Source organism: Elephas maximus, chromosome 21 (genome assembly GCF_024166365.1).
Source record: "Elephas maximus indicus isolate mEleMax1 chromosome 21, mEleMax1 primary haplotype, whole genome shotgun sequence".
Classification (NCBI taxonomy): Eukaryota; Metazoa; Chordata; class Mammalia; order Proboscidea; family Elephantidae; genus Elephas; species Elephas maximus.
The window spans coordinates 80,937,411-80,956,485 of record NC_064839.1 but is presented as its reverse complement, the minus strand read 5'-3'; the positions used below and the strand labels follow the sequence as shown (position 1 = coordinate 80,956,485).

At 46.8% G+C, this 19,075-nt stretch overlaps 1 protein-coding gene across 4 annotated transcripts in view; it reads left to right on the top strand.

Annotated features, from left to right (window-relative positions):
- DCTD (dCMP deaminase) overlaps window positions 1-16,975 on the top strand; it is a 39,127-nt gene extending 22,152 nt beyond the window's left edge. For all 4 annotated transcript variants that reach the window (XM_049865014.1, XM_049865016.1, XM_049865015.1 and 1 more), the window contains 3 exons: window positions 12,857-12,973; window positions 14,321-14,417; window positions 15,696-16,975. In XM_049865014.1, coding sequence (XP_049720971.1) covers window positions 12,857-12,973; window positions 14,321-14,417; window positions 15,696-15,774 — 293 coding nt within the window. In that variant the 3' untranslated portion in view covers window positions 15,775-16,975. The remainder of the gene's footprint in view (window positions 1-12,856; window positions 12,974-14,320; window positions 14,418-15,695) is intronic.
- The last annotated feature ends 2,100 nt before the right edge of the window (window positions 16,976-19,075 follow it).

The window sequence follows — 19,075 nt, the reverse complement described above, 5'->3', positions numbered from 1 at the left end:
TGCCAAAAGAACAAACAGATCTGTCTTGGAAGAAGTACAACCAGAACGCTACTTAGAAGCAAGGACGGCGAGACCGCATTTTAAATACTTTGGACATGTTGTCAGGAGGGATCAGTCCCTGGAGAAGGACATCATGCTTGGCAGAGTACAGGGTCAGCGGCAAAGAGGAAGACCCTCAACGAGGTGGGTTGACACAGTGACTGCAACAGTGAGCTCAAGCATAACAATGATTGTAAGGATGGCGCAGGACCGGGCAGTGTTTCGTTCTGTTGTGCATAGGGTCGATGTGAGTCAGAACCGACTCGACGGCACCTAACAACAACAACAACTGGTTCTTTCTGTGCTTGGGTGTCTCCTGGGTGTTTCTCGCGTGTCAGGGTGCAAGTCATTCCTCTTTATAGCCGCAGTGCCCAGACCTGTGAGCGACCAGAACTTACCACAACGTGTGAAACAACTTTAGGTTTAAACTGTCCCCCCGTGTCTTCCCCCCACCCCCCGCAACCCAGCACACAGGGGAGGCACCTCTGGGAACCCCCGGGAGTGAAGTAGGGATGGGTGTACTCCAGGCAGCTGGCAGGGAGGAGGGGGGCGGGAGCTCTGGGGGAGTGGGGGCAGAGTCTAAGGAGGGTGAGCCGTGGTGGAGGTCCTGTCTGGTAGGGATTGCCTTAGAGGGATGACTATTGATTTCTGGATTGCCTCTCCTCACCTCCACCCCGCTTTTATTTCAAATCCTTTGAAAACCATGATAGTTGATCCAGTTGTGATATTGCAGGTATATGAACTCCATGTGGGGCACTGATAGGGTAGAGGAGTGACATTGTGTGAGGCCTCTAGAAATGTTGGCTTTGGATTTGGGGGAGCCGTAATAGTGACCGCTTTATAATCTTGGGGGGTGGGGTTTAGGGTGGTGGTGGGTTGTGGGGGACCTTAAGTTAGGGGCTGCTCTCTTGCTAAATTAAATTACTGACTTGAAGGATAGGTACTTTGGAGTCTGGCAGTGACATATGGGGCCCTGACAGGATATCTTTCAATAATTAAGAAACAAGTAGTTGAAATTCCATCTTAGCCCCAGAAGCAGTGAGGCATTTCCTTAAAGGGCTCTGTTAGAGGTGCAGCGCGTGCCCCTCCCTCAGTGGAAGTATTCCATCAGGTCGGCTGTCAGGGTGGCGAGGGCAGGGAGGGGCTGCCTGTGCTCCTGAGAGATGCACCTAAATTTGCACCTCGATAGATACCTATAGGACTCCAGACGTAAAAACACGTAGACCCTCATTGTAAGAAGCAGTGGTAGGCAGAAGGCATTGCCATCAGAACAGAAGTGGATTGTCTTGTAAAAATTCACACTGAGTTGTTTTAAGAGATGCACAGGTCAGCCTTGAACTTTGGCACCCCATTTCATGCACATTACTGATTGGAGGGCGAAAACCCAGTCCAAAGAATAGACGGTGAAGCTTCCCACCTTTTCATTCCAGAAGTCTGTGAGCAGATGCTTCTTGGGTCTTGATCCCTGATCCTCTGTCTTGTCGTGAACTGAACTGTCCCTGCTTTGAATGTGGGTGGCCTCATGGCCCGGGAACCTTCCCCGGCATCAGTCAGAGCAGGCCAGAGGAGCGGTTCCCCAGAGATGTGGTGAGGTGTATAAAACCCAGCCTGGAGAGTTGGCAGAGGGCAGTGGAGGTCCGTGCCAAGTGGCAACAGGTGCCCCGTGTCTGACCTTCTCACCCCAACCCAGCAGGGCTGCCACACCAGACCGCCTAACTGTTCAGGCCAGCCCTGGCAGAATACCCCTCAGGCCTGAGGAAGTCGTGTTCTTAATGAAGAATCCTGTACCATTGAAATTGAGGAATTTTAAACAATCTGGAGAGTTTCTTTAGCTGGATTAGAAACTTAGTTTCCCCGACTCCAGGTTTTATCAGACCCCAGTATTTCCTGTCAGGTCTCAGTGACATAGGAAGATCAGCTGAGGGTAGAGTAGCACATGACTGCTAAATTATTTGTGCAGCAATTAGAATTTGTTTAGCATTATTCCAGCTTTTTTTTTAAACCTATTTGAGTAACTTTAATAATACTACTGTCTGAAACAGATACTAGTTTTTTATCAAATGAGATGAAAGTCAAATTTATAAAATGTTAAATCTCTTAAATCTAACTGAGGATGGAACATATCCTGTTAATTTGTCAAACTTCTGGAGAACCGCCTACGTGAGACAGTGGGGATTAATCAAGCCTGAATAAGAGAGAATTTGAAAAATACAGTTTTCTAGTTATACAGTCTCTTCTCCGTGGTCCAAGGTTAATGCCATGCTGAATTCTGACAGTTAGTCATAGAAAAGAAGAAAAAGACCAAAGCATATGAATAGTCTTATAATTACCTGAAACAGGTTTTCCTTCTGGCAATCAGGAACTTTATAAGCATGAATCTGGCATTTTCAGCATTTGGTTCTTTTCCTTTTAAACGATGCTGGGGATAATTGAAGGGATTTATGTCACTTTTTGTGCTTATCGAATATACATGTAGTATATGAAGATTTGTTTTGCTTATTGCTTAGTTATTGAAGAACAATTCTAGGTAAATCTTCAGAAAAATTAGTCTTTCTTGACAATTTAGACTATCTTATGACTACTTCCTAGACACTGTGGTGTCTTTGGAATGCTTGGTCCTTATTCCTACTCTGAGTATAAAAACTATGCTCATCTCAAGATGACTGACAAGATCACTAACATTCCTACTTGGCTAGTTTTTGTACTCAGGTGTATTTGTAGCTCTTGCTGAGGTTGCAACTGCTAACTGTAAGGTTGGCTGTTCAAACCCACCCAGGAGAAAGATGTGACAATCTGCTGCCATAAAGATTACAGCCGAGGAGACTCAATGGGGCAGTTCTACCTTGTCGCCTCTGGTTCCCATGAATCAAAATTGACTCAGTGGCACCTAACAACAACAGAGAAGAATAAATATTATTTAACTTAATGCTGTCAAATATCAATAGGGTGTTTAATGTAATGATGCAAGGTAGAGAGAAGCCCAGGCCACGGAAGAAAAGGTCTGAGGGGAATCTGGGAAACGGGGTTAGAAATGTAGATTTCAGGGTTTTACAAATAGATCTGGTATCTGAGAATACATGAATTGATGAATTCTTGAAGTTTGTGACTATAGGAGAAAAATTGAAGACCAGGATCGAGCTGTGGAAAATGGCCACAAACGCAGGAGAAGGAAAGGATCCAGCAGAGAAGTAGGAGAACCCCGAGGGTCTGGTGATCCAGAGAGGTTGTGAAGTGGAGTTGTTGTTAGCTGCTGTTGGGTCAGCCCCAGACTCATGGCAACCCCATGCACAACGGGATTGGACCATTGTGAAAATCACCGCCTGGTTTTCAGAAGTAGATCCTCCTAGTTCATCTTAGCCCTGAAGCTCTGCTGAAGACAGGTCAGCACCACAGTGACACGCAAGCCTCCACTGATGGGTGAGTGACGGCTGCACGTGGGGTGCATCGGTTGGGCATCTAACCCAGGCTCCCACAAGGAAGGCGAGAATTCTGCCACTGAACCACTGTCGCACTTGGAGTGGAGAGCGGTTCACTAATCAAGGGCCAGGGCACAGGTGGATCCAGAGATGCAACCGCAAAGAGACTTCAGGTTTTGGTAGCGATGAGGCCATCTAGCAGTGTGTGGGAGCTGGCTCTTGTTGGCTCATGAGAGCCACTGTGGGCACCTCTTTCCACCCGTGCCTGATGTCATGCTGGGAGCTTGAAAATGGCCACGGTGGAGTATTTACACTGCAAAAAATCAGCAGTCTCTACAAATCTGGGCTTTTTTCCCCCAGTAGTTGGTTATAAACGTTCACCAGCATATTGCAGAGTCTAACAGGTTTCCATAGAGTAGTGACTCTCAGACTTTTTATATTTTTTACATGGCGACACAACAGACACAGTTGTTATGGATTGAATTGTGCCCCCCCAAAATGTGTGTCAACTTTGCTAGGCCATGTTTCCTGGTGTTGTGTGATTATCCACCATTTTGTCACCTGATGTGATTTTCCTACATGTTGTAAGTCCTACCTCTGTGATGTTGTTGAGGCAGGATTAGCGGTAGCTTTGTTAATGAGGCAGGACTCAATCTACAAGATTAGGTTGTATCTTAAGCCAGTCTCTTCTTAGATACAAAAGAGAGAAGCGAGCAGAGAGACATGGGGACTTCATACCACCAAGAAACCAGCGCCGGGAGCAGAGTGTTTCCTTTAGACCTGGGGTCCCTGCACCTGGGAATCTCCTCGATCAGGGGAAGATTGATGACAAGGACCTTCTACCAGGCCTGACAGAGAGAGAAGGCCTTTCCTTGAAGGTGGTGCCCTGAATTCTACTAGACTGTGAAAGGATAGCTTCTGTTTGTTAAAGCCATCCAGTTGTGGTATTTCTGTTACAGCAGCACTAGGTGACTAAGACAATTTGGTACCGGGAGAGTGGGGTGCTGCTCTAACAAATAGCTAAAATGTGGAAGCAGTTTTGAAACTGAATGGATAGAGGCCAAAGAGTTTTCAAGTGCCTTGAAGAGACTGTTGATGGAATTATGGACGTCAAAGAAAATTCTGTTGAGGACTGAGAAGGAAACAAGAAGAGCTGTTATATTGGAGACAGCACCCGTGGTGAAAAACAGCAGTGGCGGCAGAACCAGGAGACCAGGGCAAGACAGTGCCGGAGCTGACCCACAGAGTGAGAGAGCTGAATGCCTGTGCACAGGAGGCTTCCTGCTGGAGTGGGGTGCTTTCGGGCACTTATCGGTAAGGCTAGGCTTGCCAACCACGGAGCGAGAGAGCTGAGTGCCTTCCTGAGGAAGTTTACTGGCAGAGTAGGGTGCCTCTAGGCACTTATCAGAGGCACCTATTGGAGCAGGCGAAGAGTTTTGGAACACTTGCCCCCAGGGCTTGAAGCCCCAGGGCCCAGAGGCTGCAGAACCCGGAAGCAGAAGCTGAAGAGACAAGGAATACAGGAAGCAGGGCTGCCTGCCTCGGTCTCAAAGGGTGGAGTCTCCACTCAGATGGACTGGGAGAATGGCACGCCCAAAGCTGAGGGAGGAAGCAGAGCTGCTGTCCCAGTGGGCCTAGAAGGTGGAGCTGAAGCCCAGGGCTGAGGGGCCTCCACTCAGAATCGAGAGTGTGGCTAATACCTAGAGTCTAGGCCATTGTGTATATGGTCTCAGAGAACAAAGGATTATTTTCAAGCCTTGAGGGCTAATGTAATGTGTTCTGCTGACTTGCTTGGTGCCTGTTATCCCTTCTTTTCCTCTGGTTTCTCCCATTTGTAATAGAAATACCTAGCTTCTGCCTGTTCTGCCATTGTATCTTTGGAAGCAGATAACTTGTATTCTAGATTTCACAGAAGAAAGGGAATTTTTGGATTTTTGACTTGAAGTTGATTTAAGACTTTTGCTATGATATGATGGGGTGAATGTGTTTTATATGTGACAAGGACATGAATTCGGAGCGGGGGGAGGGCAAAGGGTGGAATGTTACGGATTGAATTGTGCCCCTCCCAAAATGTGCGTCAGCTTGGCTAGGCCATGATTCCCATTATGGTGCGATTGTCCACCGTTTTATCATCTGATGTGATCTTCCTCTGTGGTGTAAATCCTCTATGATGTTGATGAGGCAGGATTAGCGGCAGTTATGTTAATGAGGCAGGACTCAATCTACAAGATTAGATTGTGTCTTAAGCCAATCTCCTTTGAGATATAAAAGAGAGAAGGAAGCAGAGAGACATGGGGACCACATAGCACCAAGAAAGCAGCACCGGGAGCAGAGCCTGTCCTTTGGAGCCAAGGTCTCTCCCCTAAGAAGCTCCTAGACCAGGGGAAGATTGATGACAAGGACCTTCCTCCAGAGCTGACAAAGAAAGCCTTTTCCTGGAGCTGGCATCCTGAATTCGGTCTTGTAGCCTACTAGACTGTGAGAGAATAAACTTCTGTTTGTTAAAGCCATCCACTTGTGGTATTTCTGTTACAGCAGCGCTAGATGACTAAGACAACAGTTTACACCTGAAACAGTTTTTAGAGACAGTAATTAGCATTGTCATGTGTGATGTACTCTGATCTCTCCCCTTCTCGTCCATTTCATTGTACAGGAAAACAGGAAACTGATGTTGTGACCTACCTTAAGTTAGAAAAACAGTGTTTTTGAGGAAACTGGAGGTTATTTGAAGGCAGTGGTGATTCAGTGTCAGAATTCCAACCCTTCTCGTGGGAGACCCAGGTTCAATTTCTGCCAGTGTATCTCAGGTGCAGCCACCCATCTGTCATTGGAGGCTTGCATGCTGCTGTGATGCTGAACAGGTTTCAACAGAGCTTCCAGAGTGAGACAGACTGGGAAGAAAGGCTTGGCAGTCTTTCCAAAAATCTGCCAAGGATGTTTCCTCAAAAAGCTAGAGATAGAAATACCATACAATCCAGCAATCCCACTCCTTGGAATATATCCTAGAGAGATAAGAGCCTTTACACAAACAGATATATGCACACCCATGTTCGTTGCAGCATTGTCCACAATTGCAAAAATACGGAAGCAACCAAGGTGCCTATCAGTGGATGAATGGATAAATTATGGTATATTCACACAATGGAATATACTACATATCAGTAAAGAACAATGATGAACCCATGAAACATTTCATCACATGGAGGAACCTGAAAGACATTATGCTGAGTGAAGTTAGTCAGTTATAGGAGGATAAATATTGTATGAGACCACTACTATAAGAACTCGAGAAATAGTTTAAACAGAGAAAAAAATATTCTTTGATGATCACGAGAGAGGGAAGGGAGGAGGGGAGAGGGGTATTCACTAATTAGATAGTAGATAAGAACTATTTTAGGTGAAGGGAAAGATGACACACAATACAGGAGAGGTCAGCACAGCTGGACTAAACCAAAAGCAAAGAAGCTTCCTGAATAAACTGAACTTTTTGAAGGCCAGCGTAGCAAGGACGGGGATTTGGAGACCATGGTTTCAGGGGACATCTAGGTCAATTGGTATAATAAAATCTTTTAAGAAAACATTCTGCATCCCACTTTGGAGAGTGGCGTCTGGGGTCTTAAACGCTAGCAAGTGGCCATCTAAGATGCATCAATTGGTCTGAACCCACCTGGAACAAAGGAGAATGAAGAACACCAAGGACACAAGGTAATTACGAGCCCAAGAGACAGAAAGGGCCACATAAAGCAGAGACTACATCAGCCTGAGACCAAAGAACTAGATGGTGCCCGGCTACAAGCAATGACTGCCCTGACAGGGAACACAACAGAATCCCTGAAGGAGCAGAAGAGCAGTGGGAAGTAGACTTCAAATTCTCATAAAAAAAGAGACTTAATGGTCTTGGGGCAGTTCTACTCTGTCCTATAGGGTCGCTATGAGTCGGAATCGACTCGAGGGCGCTGGGATTTTGGGAATGGTCTCACTGAGACTGGAAGGACTCCGGAGGTAATGGTCCCCAAACATTTTGTTAGCCAAAGACAGGAACCATTCCCAAAGCCAACTCTCCAGACAGGGATTGGACTGGACTATGGAATAGAAAATGATACTGGTGAAGAGTGAGCTTTTCGGATCAAGTAGACACGTGAGACTATGTGGGCAGCTCCTGTCTGGAGGGGGGATGAGAAGGCAGAGGTGGGCAGAAGCTGGCTGAATGGACGCGGAAATAGAGGGTGGCGAGAAGGAGTATGCTGTCTCATTAGGGGGAGAGCAGCTAGGAGTATATAAACCAAAAACCAAACCCACTGCCGTCGAGTCGATTCTGACTCTTAGCGACCCTATAGGACAGCGTAGAACTGCCCCATAGAGTTTCCGAGGAGCGCCTGGCAGATTCAAACTGCCAGCCTTTTGGTTAGCAGCCATAGCACTTAACCACTACGCCACCAGGGTTTCCAAGGTGTTTATAAATTTTTGTATGAGAGACTGACTTGATTTGTCAGCTCTCTCTTAAAGCACAATAAAAATTGAAATCTGCCAGTGAAAACCATATGGATCATAGCAGTTCTATCTACAACTGATCATGGGATGTTGCAGGACCAGGCAGTGTTCCGTTCCATTGTGCATGGGGTCACCATGAGTCGGGAGTGACTTGAGGGCAGCTAGCAATAAACAGGTTATGTATGCATTATAAAAAGTCAGGAGGTGATTACTGAAAAAAATAGAACAGTAGTTGTAGACAGGTTAATTGCATCTTGAAACAAAGAAGAGAGATGGGACCAAAAACGCTGGAAAAGCCTCTTTAGAACGGAGTGAGTAGACATGCTTAAACAGAGCTGACCGAGCAGTGAGAGGCCACCTGTCGGAGATAGTGCGAGTGAGAGCTGGGGCTGAGGGCCAGGGCCTTGCCCTTGGTGATAGAAGAGGAGACTTCTGTTTTGTTAGGGAAAGCTCGTTCTTGAAGAAGGGTAGAGGGAGGAAATCAGAAACATCAGGAAGAAACTACAAATCAGATGCACTTGGTGTTTTTTAAATTGCCTTTACTTATTTGAAAACGCAGTTTCTGAGAGCCAGTGTTATTCCTGCACACTGAGGGAGCTGAAGGAACATGGGTCAGAGGTCATGGCTTCTAAGTGGTGCAACTGGGACTCGAACCCCTGCTGACTTTACTTGTTTGCAGAGAGGCAGTGAGGATAAGGGGATGGGGGGATGGATGGCTTGGTGGTGGTCAGGCTAGCTGGGCTGGGGACAAGCTTGTCACAGGCCAGGCGTCTCTGTCCTGACCGTGCTTTGTGGCCTGGAGCAGATGTGGCAGTTACCTGGTTATTTAGTCCATGTAGATGGCCAGTCCAGGTGAGTAAGTCCCCAGACTTCACTCTGATCTGTATTAAATGAATGAAATGGATAGTTGCAAGTTAGTCTGTCCAGTTTTCTCTTGATGACAGTCTGGGGCCTGAAGTGTGAGGGAGTAGGGTCTGTTCAGATGGATCAGGACTAAAGGGAGATGCAAGGTAGTGTTGGAGGGGAAGCTGCCAGTCAGAGCCTGGGAGCCTGTGGAGATCTTGAAACTGAGGGGCAAAGGCCAGTCCAGATTTCAAGACCTGGACAGACAACACCATGGGAGTTACAAGGTGGGAATAAGGGGGTAGGGTCCAGGTTGGGGTTTCTCCCCTCAACCCCTTAGATGTGGGACCAGGGATTCTGACTCCTGGTGACCACGTGTGTGTCAGAATAGAACTGTGTTCCTTAGGATTTTCAGTGGTTGATTCTTTGGAAGTAGGTTGCTGGGCCTTTCTTCCGAGATGCCTCTGGGTAGACTCGAACTTTCAACCTTTGGGTTAGCAGCTGCGTACATTAGCAGTTTGCATCACCCAGGGCCTGTGTGGGACTGGGGATGCTGGTGTCAGTCAGATGGCTTGGCGGGCTGAGGAGCTCTGGAGAAGGCTGGGGGGAGAGTGTGTTTGCTCTGTCCACACTTGAAGGGTGCAGAAATCAGGATTGGGTGATCAGCACTGAGTCTGGTTCTTGTCACCATCTTGTGTGGAAAACGTGGAATCGTGAACTGTTCTTCTAAAGAGTCTATGTGTGCCTGGGTCCCACACCGACCCTCAGGTGTTCACAGGGCCCGGCAGACCTCATCTTTCTCTAATAAGAATCTGTATGTTTTTCATCTTGTGATTTTGTAGTCAAGAGAGAAGAAGTCTGCTTATAACCCTGTGTGTTAGTTCTGTAAAGCAGCCTTTATACCCGGAGTTGCCAGATGCTGCCCGAGAGAATCCATCTCATAGGGTAATTTTCATTAATGAATCAAGACATGCAACGTTAAATCCTGCCCCAGAGTGCCTCGGCTGAATTAGAGGAAGATTGCTGGAGTCATTGTGAAGATTTTTAGAGATTCAAAAGAGGACAGTATAGTAGTAACAGATTCGGAAACTGTAGTTATGGATATTAATACAAACGGCATCAAAAAATATTTATTATGTGGGAAAGCATGGTTTTGATATTTGAATTTAAGAGGACTTGCTGTATTTCCCATCAATAATTGGAATCTGTATTTCCTCCTTTATTCATTCAGTAAATATTTAACACCCGTACCGCATTGGGCTCTAGGGGACTTAGAAAAGAAGCCTGGTCTCTGCCCTCAAGCGGGAGATGAAAGAAACAATTGCATCTAATTGTTTTGAACACAGCAGTGTTAAGCCAGCTTCAGAACATCTTGATCAGCAGGGAAGGTGGTGGGACAGAGGGGCCACTTTGAGGCCAGCGCCCTCCTGGCCTCGGGTGCCTTCCTGAGCCCCAGAGCCTTTCTCTTTCCTGGTCCTCGTGCCCTCGGGGTCTGTGGGTTAGGCCAGCCTGGTTCAAGTCCCCCTGCGGCCTGTGAGGAGGATTCTCTGATGACTATGAGTTGATTAAATGCAGCTTTTTTTTCTTTATTTTTATTTTTTTTTTTCTTTAGATCTTCCAGCAGTGCCAGACACTGTTTTTACACGTGACTAGGAGCTCCTGGGTGGTACACACAGTTAAGCTCTCGACCACTAGCTGAAAGGTTGGCGGTTCGAATTCACCCAGAGACTCCTGGGAAGATAGGCCTGGTGATCTGCTTCGGACAGGTCACAGCCTTGAACACCCTTTGGAGCAATTCTGCGCCGTGTACGCAGGGTCGCCGTGAATTGGAATCGACTTCACAGCAACTGGTTAACTGGTGAAGGTCTCCTAACACTTGGTATTCCTGGATTAAAATTAGCACCACTGGCATCCTGAGAAGGGCTCCAGGTCTGCTTCCTGCCTGCAGCACCACCGAGCTGCCGCAGGACCCAGCACACACAGACAGCTGCGGTTCCAGCAGAAGATGGGGAGGGAGTGGGTGAGGCGGGTGTGCCAGGCCTTTATCCTGTGTGACCTGGAGTAGGCAGTAAATGCCCACTGACTGAGTGATTCAGCTAACATGGGGAGAGAGTGGGTGAGGCGGGTGTGCCAGGCCTTTATCCTGTGTGACCTGGAGTAGGCAGTAAATGCCCACTGACTGAGTGACTCAGCTAACATGGGGAGGGAGTGGGTGAGGCGGGTGTGCCAGGCCTTTATCCTGTGTGACCTGGAGTAGGCAGTAAATGCCCACTGACTGAGTGACTCAGCTATAATGTCTGGGAGCCAGCAGTTCAGGCTGCTAGCGGCTGAAGGTCTCACAACTGGGAAGAAGGTGTTAAGTCGGAGGTTGGACTGCCTGTGGGAGACCCTGAAAGTCCTGTATGTACAATTCTGTGTGTTTGGGATGATTAGGACTATGGCCAGATGGCCGTTTGTTATTTTATCTGACAAATATTAATAAACACACTTGTGTGCATGTTGTCGGCTGCCGTGGAGTTGGCCCCCCAACTCGTGGTGATCCCCTTTACAGTGGAACAAAGTGGATCAGACCGTTGGGATCCGTCGGCCCCCCAACTCGTGGTGATCCCCTTTACAGTGGAACAAAGTGGATCGGACCGTTGGGATCCGTCGGCCCCCCAACTCGTGGTGATCCCCTTTACAGTGGAACAAAGTGGATCGGACCGTTGGGATCCGTCGGCCCCCCAACTCGTGGTGATCCCCTTTACAGTGGAACAAAGTGGATCGGACCGTTGGGATCCATAGCTTTTCACTGGCTGATTCTCAGAAGTAGCTGGGCCTTTGCTCCCGGTGCATCTTAGCCTGGAAGCCCTGCTGAAACCTGTTCAGCACTTGGGCCTCCGCTGACAGATGGTGGTAGCTCTGCATGAGGTGCCTTGGCCAGGAGTCAAACCCAGGTGCATAGCATGCATTGAACCCTCTCGGGGATGCCAAAGGCACCCATAAGGCAGTGGTTCCTAAACTTGCCAGCACCTTACAGTCACCTGGGGAAGCCCCTAAGCCGTCCAAAGTCCAGGTCACAGCCAGGCCGTCGCAGTCTCTGAGCGTGGGACCCAGGCATCAGTGTTTTGGAAGCTTCCCAGGGGATTCCAGCGTGCAGACAAGCTTTAGCATCACTGCCATGAGTAGCTTATGATGGAGCTTTTGAGACAACACACCCAGAAAATTAGATAGGAATACAGAAACCTCACAAACAGAAAAGATGGCACTGCGGAAATCTCACACAGCAGGTATGTGATTCAAAACCAAGTCAGTGCTGTGAGTAACGCTTCCTTGCAAGGAGCAGAGCCAGCCCACGGTGGATTAGGTGGTGGCAGCACCGAGCAAACCGGGCCCAGGAGGATGGGCTGGCTTTGACAGGTGGGGGAGAGAGAGCAAGGTATCCCCTTAACCCTGAGTTCAGGCTGGATGACCCGGTCTCCGTTTTGGCCTCGTTGTTAGAATGGGCTGGTGTATCAATTTCCTTTGTCATTAATGGATGAGTGATTTTCCTGTGAGGACAAACGGCTGGCCCTGCTCTGCAGTTTTTTCTTGTGTATATGTGGCCTGAGAACTAGGAGCTGAAGCATACCACTGCAGATAGAAGTGCTCAGCTTGACTTTGATTCCCTTGCTCTTCAAATTGCACCATGTCCTCTTAAGAGCCACAGCTGATATCCCTGTGTGTTTGTATCCACACACAAATGAGCCATTTTATATGGATATTCAATACCCCAGGGCCTTGTGGAGCAGGTGAGCTATGGCTACGCTTAGGTTGGGTGAAGATAGTTGACTTTGGCCCCTCCTGGCTGCCCTAGGTGCTTACAGACCAAGAGCTACTGCCGTTAAGGGTTGTGCTGCTAATTGCCAGCCCAGTCAGACCACTTGGCCCTCATTTAGTATTGTCAGTACTTGCCATTTGTAAATTTTTTTTTAATTGAGTCTATTATATGTTATTTCAGACAGGGGAATGGAAAGCTTTGAAACTCTTGGTAAATTCTTCCTGAGCCACAGTCCAGGTTTTTCTTCCTTTCTCTTTTAAACCCACAGTGTGCCATGCCGAGCTGAATGCTATCATGAACAAAAACTCGGCCGATGTGAAAGGCTGCACCATGTACGTGGCCTTGTTCCCCTGTAATGAATGTGCGAAGCTCATCATCCAGGCAGGTAGGAGCCAGGCTGTTGCCATTTGTCACGTTTGCATGCGCCTGCTCTTAAATTGCTATTGTTTAGATCTAAATTAATTGCACTATCAGCTTTGCAAGATATTTCCTGTGTTTTGTTTTTGAATGGTGCCAGGTATTCTAAGACTAATTGCATCCTCTGTGATTCTTAGCATGTTTTTAATTTAGTTTGCAACTTCTTAAACTGCAAGCTGCCAAAAAACAACACAGCCTTGCATATAATTACTGTCAATTTACTGTTCTCTGACATATTGTGCACAGATTAGGGGGAGGGAGAGAAAGGAACTTCTGTCAGAAACAAGGTCAGCTGGGAGTCTGTCTATGAAATTTTAATTTGTATCTAATACATGGTAGGTATTTGGAGATCTGAATGTCTTTGCATATAAACGCCTTAAGACTTAAATGGTACTGCTTTGGGCTTTTCTTTTATTACAGTTCCCATAAATCTACACTACTGTACTCTGAGTATGTCACCTTTTTTCACACTGTCATATCTTAGTTTCAGCTACACTTTATCTCCATAAAACTCTCAGCTAGAGATTTAAACACTTACTGTGTGTAGCCAAATGTGTGGTTTAAGGCGGCTGTTTATCACGAGCTGCATAGATCTCTGCAGAAGAGACCTGGTGGTAGCAGAATGAAAGGCCTGCATTTCCCCGTATCGTGGGATCCCTTTTGCTGCTGCGTGATCCTTGAAGGGTTTTCCGAGGCCGGCTCCAAGGTGGAGGCGGTGACCGGCGCTTGGGCAGTATGATGGGTCTCTGAGTGCCCACTGCCTTGTGCTTCCCTCGGAAGCTGGAGGAGGGGCAGCCTGCACCTGGGACTGGTGGCTTATGTGGCCTTCTGAGTCCTGGCCCTCGAGCTGGCTGCCTGGTGGGATCAGGAAAAGGAAACATCTGCTGTCCATGGAGCTGGTTTGTGTTCGTCACCAGAGCCATTCTTGGGAGCTCGGTGGGACATCTCTTGGAACTTGCCAGCACTCCCCCCAGTAGCCTCTCGAGTTAAGAGTTGTTGCCTTGTGAATGGAGAATATTTGATTGCCTGTAGTAACGAAAGTTTGGTAATCAGATCAAGGCTTGACTACTTGACATCTTTTCACTTTGCGTTTGTTAAAAAAAAAAAAAATCCATAAAGACTGGAGGGCAGATTAAATATAACCTGCCCTCTGTGGTATTAGAGAGCAGCAGATATGTATTTCGGTAACTGGACGTCATCTGCAAGCACACTCTGAAGAGGTAATTAATCACGGACCCTACAAGGGCACCATCTGCTTCTGCGTGGCTTTGCACTTCCTTCACGTACTAATGGAGTTCTGTTGTTACCTTTTAAGGTATCAAAGAGGTAATTTTCATGTCTGATAAATACCACGATAGTGAAGAGGCAACCGCTGCCAGGCTCTTGTTTGATATGGCCGGGGTTACATTCAGGTAAGCAGGAAGAAGTCAGGGGAATGGTGGAAGAAAGAGTGCGAAGAACCATGTTTGACCTTGTATGGTGTTTGATTTCAACTGTGACGTCTGGCTTCCACATTCAGGAGTGTCTTTTTAAATTTGATGGAATGCAAAGTGAAATACTATTTTAGGGATAGATTTTGAGGGCCAGCGAGAGAAGTAACTGAAGACAATCTGCTTAACGGTCATACTTTAATATCAGTAACTCTCCAGGGCTTAGACTAATTATTCTAGTGGTGGGAATTTAAAAACTCACAGGTTGTGTAATATTAGCATTAGACCTTTGTAAACCTTGCACAGGTAACAACTCCAGCGTAGAAAATTTAGGATGAAAGCAAGCTGCAGTTGACGCACCAGGAATTCTTTTACAGCCTCATTTTAGGTTCAGGTTTGAAGTCCTTTAGGTTTGCATGATGATCCTTGCCAGGCAAGGATTTCGGGATACGTTTCACTCGCAAGTAAGTTTAACCACCTTTGATGCTGGTGGAAGGTTCTGTTCAGACTGTAAAGCTTAACAAAGCAGTTCCTCTTCAGGCTTTGGGGTCTACGGGGGATTATCGTAATAGCGAACGGGCTTCCCCTGTTGTATTCCTCGTTAGGGATAGAGTTTATATGTAACGAATCTCTTGAACTAAACTGCTGGGCCTTATGAGACTTTAAGTCCAAATTATTTACATAATCTTCTGTTCACTGATTTTTAAAAGAATATGTTTAGTCACCAAATATTTTCAACTGTTGTAGAAGGTTCATCAATAAGTAAAAAGCATAGGGGCTTTACTTTCTCATTTTTAGGATGTGATTTTAAAAATCACGCCTCAGTAAAGCTAGTTTTCTTTTGCTATGTACTAGAGGCAAAAGCAAATTTACTATTTTTTGATTTAAAGCCAGCCACTTCAGGTTGGCTGCAGAATTTTGTAGAAAATAAGTTAAATCTGGTAGGAAAACTAATAATCGGATGTCATGTTGTGCAGCTAACTTGTTAGGAATCCTTTAACTCTCCAATACTTCATGAACTTAGAGAGCCGAAGAACACACAACCCAAGCAATGCCATGTATCTTTTTTGTCCCAGTCTTTTCTGGCCCATGTTTCTCTCAGTATGGAGCACTATAATTGGCTCCTGTAGAGAGAAGATATCGGTGAATCCCAGGAGGTGTTTTCTTCCTACAGAAAATGTAGGTTAAGCCAAAGTAAACAAATTGTTTTAACTACTCACCAGATACTATCTTTCTACGTTTTGTTTTTTTCATGTTTAGGAAATTCACGCCAAAGTGCAGCAAAATTGTCATTGACTTTGATTCAATTAACAGCAGACCGAGCCAGAAGCTTCAGTGAGTTACAAGAAGACTGGGATTGTCCTCTTCTAAGAAGCTGCTAATGCTTCTCACCTGGAAGTTACACGCAACTTCTCAATAGCCGGTACAGCAAGAGTACACAGCCAAGGACTATAAAGCCTCAGACCTTCCTCCCTGTCTCTCTTGTCACATGGAATCTGCATCTGTTTAAACTGTTGATTTATGGAACCTATTTCTGGGCCGTCACACAGGGCTGGGTGAGGGTGCTTCCCCGCTGCCCCCTGCCTGCTGGGATGCCAGCGGCTCTGCCAAGGGGCAGCCACTGTTCACAACCACTGGGTGTGTGGAAGGACAAATAAATGACTGCTGTTGTGTTCTTACCGGGGGTGAGCAGACACACTGATTAGAACTTCTGGCCCAAATGAAGCATAACGTAGTGCTCTACGGGGGGGATAGGGCCCAAAGGACAGTAGCGTTAAACTATCTGTTGTGTAGGGGGTTAAGAAGACCCCCCACCCAACCAGAAAGCCTGTCCTGAGGATGATAAGTGGCACCAAGCCAGGGGTGCTCACTGTGTGCCCGTCACCCGTCCACATGCAGTGCAGCGCTGTGTTGTCCCTTTGCGGGGTGGGGTCTCCTGGTTTTGCCTCTTATTTTTGACTTGTTTGTCACACGGAGCTCTCACATTTAGTTGATGTGAATAATGAGGTGTTCTGGAGGAGAGCCCTATGCACCCCCAGACCACGCCCTGCAGCGGTGGCTGTTGGGGTTGAGTGGACGGGAGGGGTGGGGCGTCCACCTGTTTCTCTGCGTGGAAACTTGTCGTTCCTTCACGAGCCAACACAAAGTTCCTTTCCAAGGCTGCCCTGCAACCACAAAATAAATAAATTTCTATCCTGTAAGTGAGATTTGAGGAATTCAGCCCACCTGGAGGCGGCTTAGTCCAGGCGTATTGGCTTTGGGACCTCATTTGTGCTCCTGGCTCAGCGCCTTCATCAGCACAGACGGCACTTCCTAAACACCCAGAGCCGGGGTGCTGCTGTGCGCCTCATTTTTAATCTCATTTAATTTTTATTAAACATGCTCAGCACCTTTGTTGAGAAAATGGTTTCTTTATCCTAAAGATTATTACTGTTTTAAAGTGTTCTTATATTTTTGTGAATGTTTATTTTGTCTCTGAGGTTTTATACTCCATATTCTAGGGCATTTTGTAATTTGGCTCATTACCAATATTATTAAAACCTTATTAAAATCTACCATGCTGAAGTGTGTCCATTTTTATAAGTATATGCTTAACTCTTCATGTCAGTTGTTTGTGACACACACTACACGTTTGAATGCTCAGAGAACAATTGGAGATACTAATGCCATGGGGTTTCCCCAGGGGTCATGGGTGATGCTTGTGTCTGGACTAGATTTAAAAAGCTAAGAAAAGGCTTTACGGAATCTTCAGTCCCCAATTCTGTCTCTTCTTGCCACCCTGTCACCTTGTTCTCTTCCTAAATCTCTATTCTTTTCTCTTTCATTTCTCTCTAATCTCCTCCAAACCCCTTGCACCAAAATGCCTAAGACAAAATAAAACCTTTGAAAGCTGGAACGTGTGTGAGGTGGAAACCTGTTAGAGAAGGAAAACGCAAACATTTCTCAGTAAAACCAGCTCTAGAAAGGTGGTAGGACTTCACTGTGTCAGGCTTCTGAGACCTGGAAAAACAAGGCAGGCCGGCTGAGTTCTGGCTCCGACGGGTTTCGCCGTGTACGTAGAAGAAAGCAATGTTGTTAGTTGCCGTCGAGTCAGCTCTGACTCCTGGCGACCCCACGTCTGCAAAGTAGAATTGCTCCATGGGGTTTTTAAGGCTGTGAACTCCAGCAAGCAGATTGCCGGGCACCTATGGGGGGTCCGCCAACCTTTTGGCTAGTGGTCAAGCTCTTAACCGTTTGTGCCACCAAGAAGGAAATCGGTAAAGATAAAGACAGAAAACGTAGGTTGTTAGCAAGGAGTGTGTGATTGTTATATTGCATTCTTAAATATGTCTAGGGGCCAGTGAGCATCTAATTTATTTATTAAACTTTGATACTAGCTTACATTTTGTCCCAGTTTTTCTCGTTGCGTTTTGGTTGGGGCAGGCGAACAGGGAAGGACCTGCTGGGACAGGCGTTTCCGTTGCAGTCTGTGGTGGGCTGGTTACATGGTGGCGAAGCTCTTCCTCCATGGGCACCCGAGGCTTCCACCCAGAGACCGTGCCGCAGGATGGGATTGTCTGGCGACTGTCGGAGTTTCTGGTCTCACTGCAGGAACGGTGGACCGGAGAATGCTGCAGGTGTCAGCGTCCAGTTAACAGAGGTTTGCTTTGAGCTGTTGCCTTTGGGAAGAGCATGCCAGAAGGAAGGAGTTTTGGGAGTCTTTTGCCTTGCAGGCATTACGAGATAATCGTGGGAAGCGAGGCTGTGTGTGAAAGGCGCGTGCCGCCTGTCACGGCTAATCCGTGGCCGTAAGGAAGCCGTCTCGCACTGAACCATCCGTTGGTAGAAGAACTACGTTTAAAAGGCAGAATTTGTGAGCGAAGTGATTGGAATCCATGCTCCTGACGTATTTTAGGCCCCCCCTTTTTTTTTTAAGGAGTCTATCCTGACAGGCTTCTGAAATCAGTGAGACCCAGCAATGGAAATCTTCTTTTCCTGGATTAAAAACGAAATAAGGGAACAAGCATAAAAAGAGCAGGTGGGGAGAGCTCATGAATGGAAGTGTAGGCTTGCGTGACTGTTGACACAGAGTTCTTTCGTGCTGGTCATTTTTTTTTTTAATCATCCCATGTCCAGACCTACCGAGGATCGAAGCCGTTTAGGGTGAAGAGCAGGTGGTTGCCGAAGGGTCTAGGAACGCAGAGGAGGTGGCTTTCTCAATAGTGACACTGATAAAATAAGAAGCTTGAATACCTATCCTTTTGTTTTTGTTTTGTAAAATAGTAATCTCAGCGAGTCCTCAATAGGAAGCCTGCCTAGGGCCCCGTGGGGGGACCAGAACTCCAAGGAGACTGTGCTTTGCAAACTTGCTTTTGTCTGAGAAACACACGATGAGGACTAGATGGTTGCTGTCTGAGGAGGTACAGGCAAAAATGCTGGGCCCCCCACTTCTGGAGCCAGGATCACATTTAGAGGTAAAGGCTTCACAAGTCCATGGGTCTCACAAATCTGAAAAAAAAAAAAAAAAAAGATTCCTCTCATTTTTGGTGGCCTATCATTTTTTATCATCAGATCTCTCGAGGCTCCTGCTTTTTCTTGAGCCCCAGCCCACACCCTTGCTGCTGCCGTTATTCTTTTTTGCATGTCTCACGTTCCCCTAC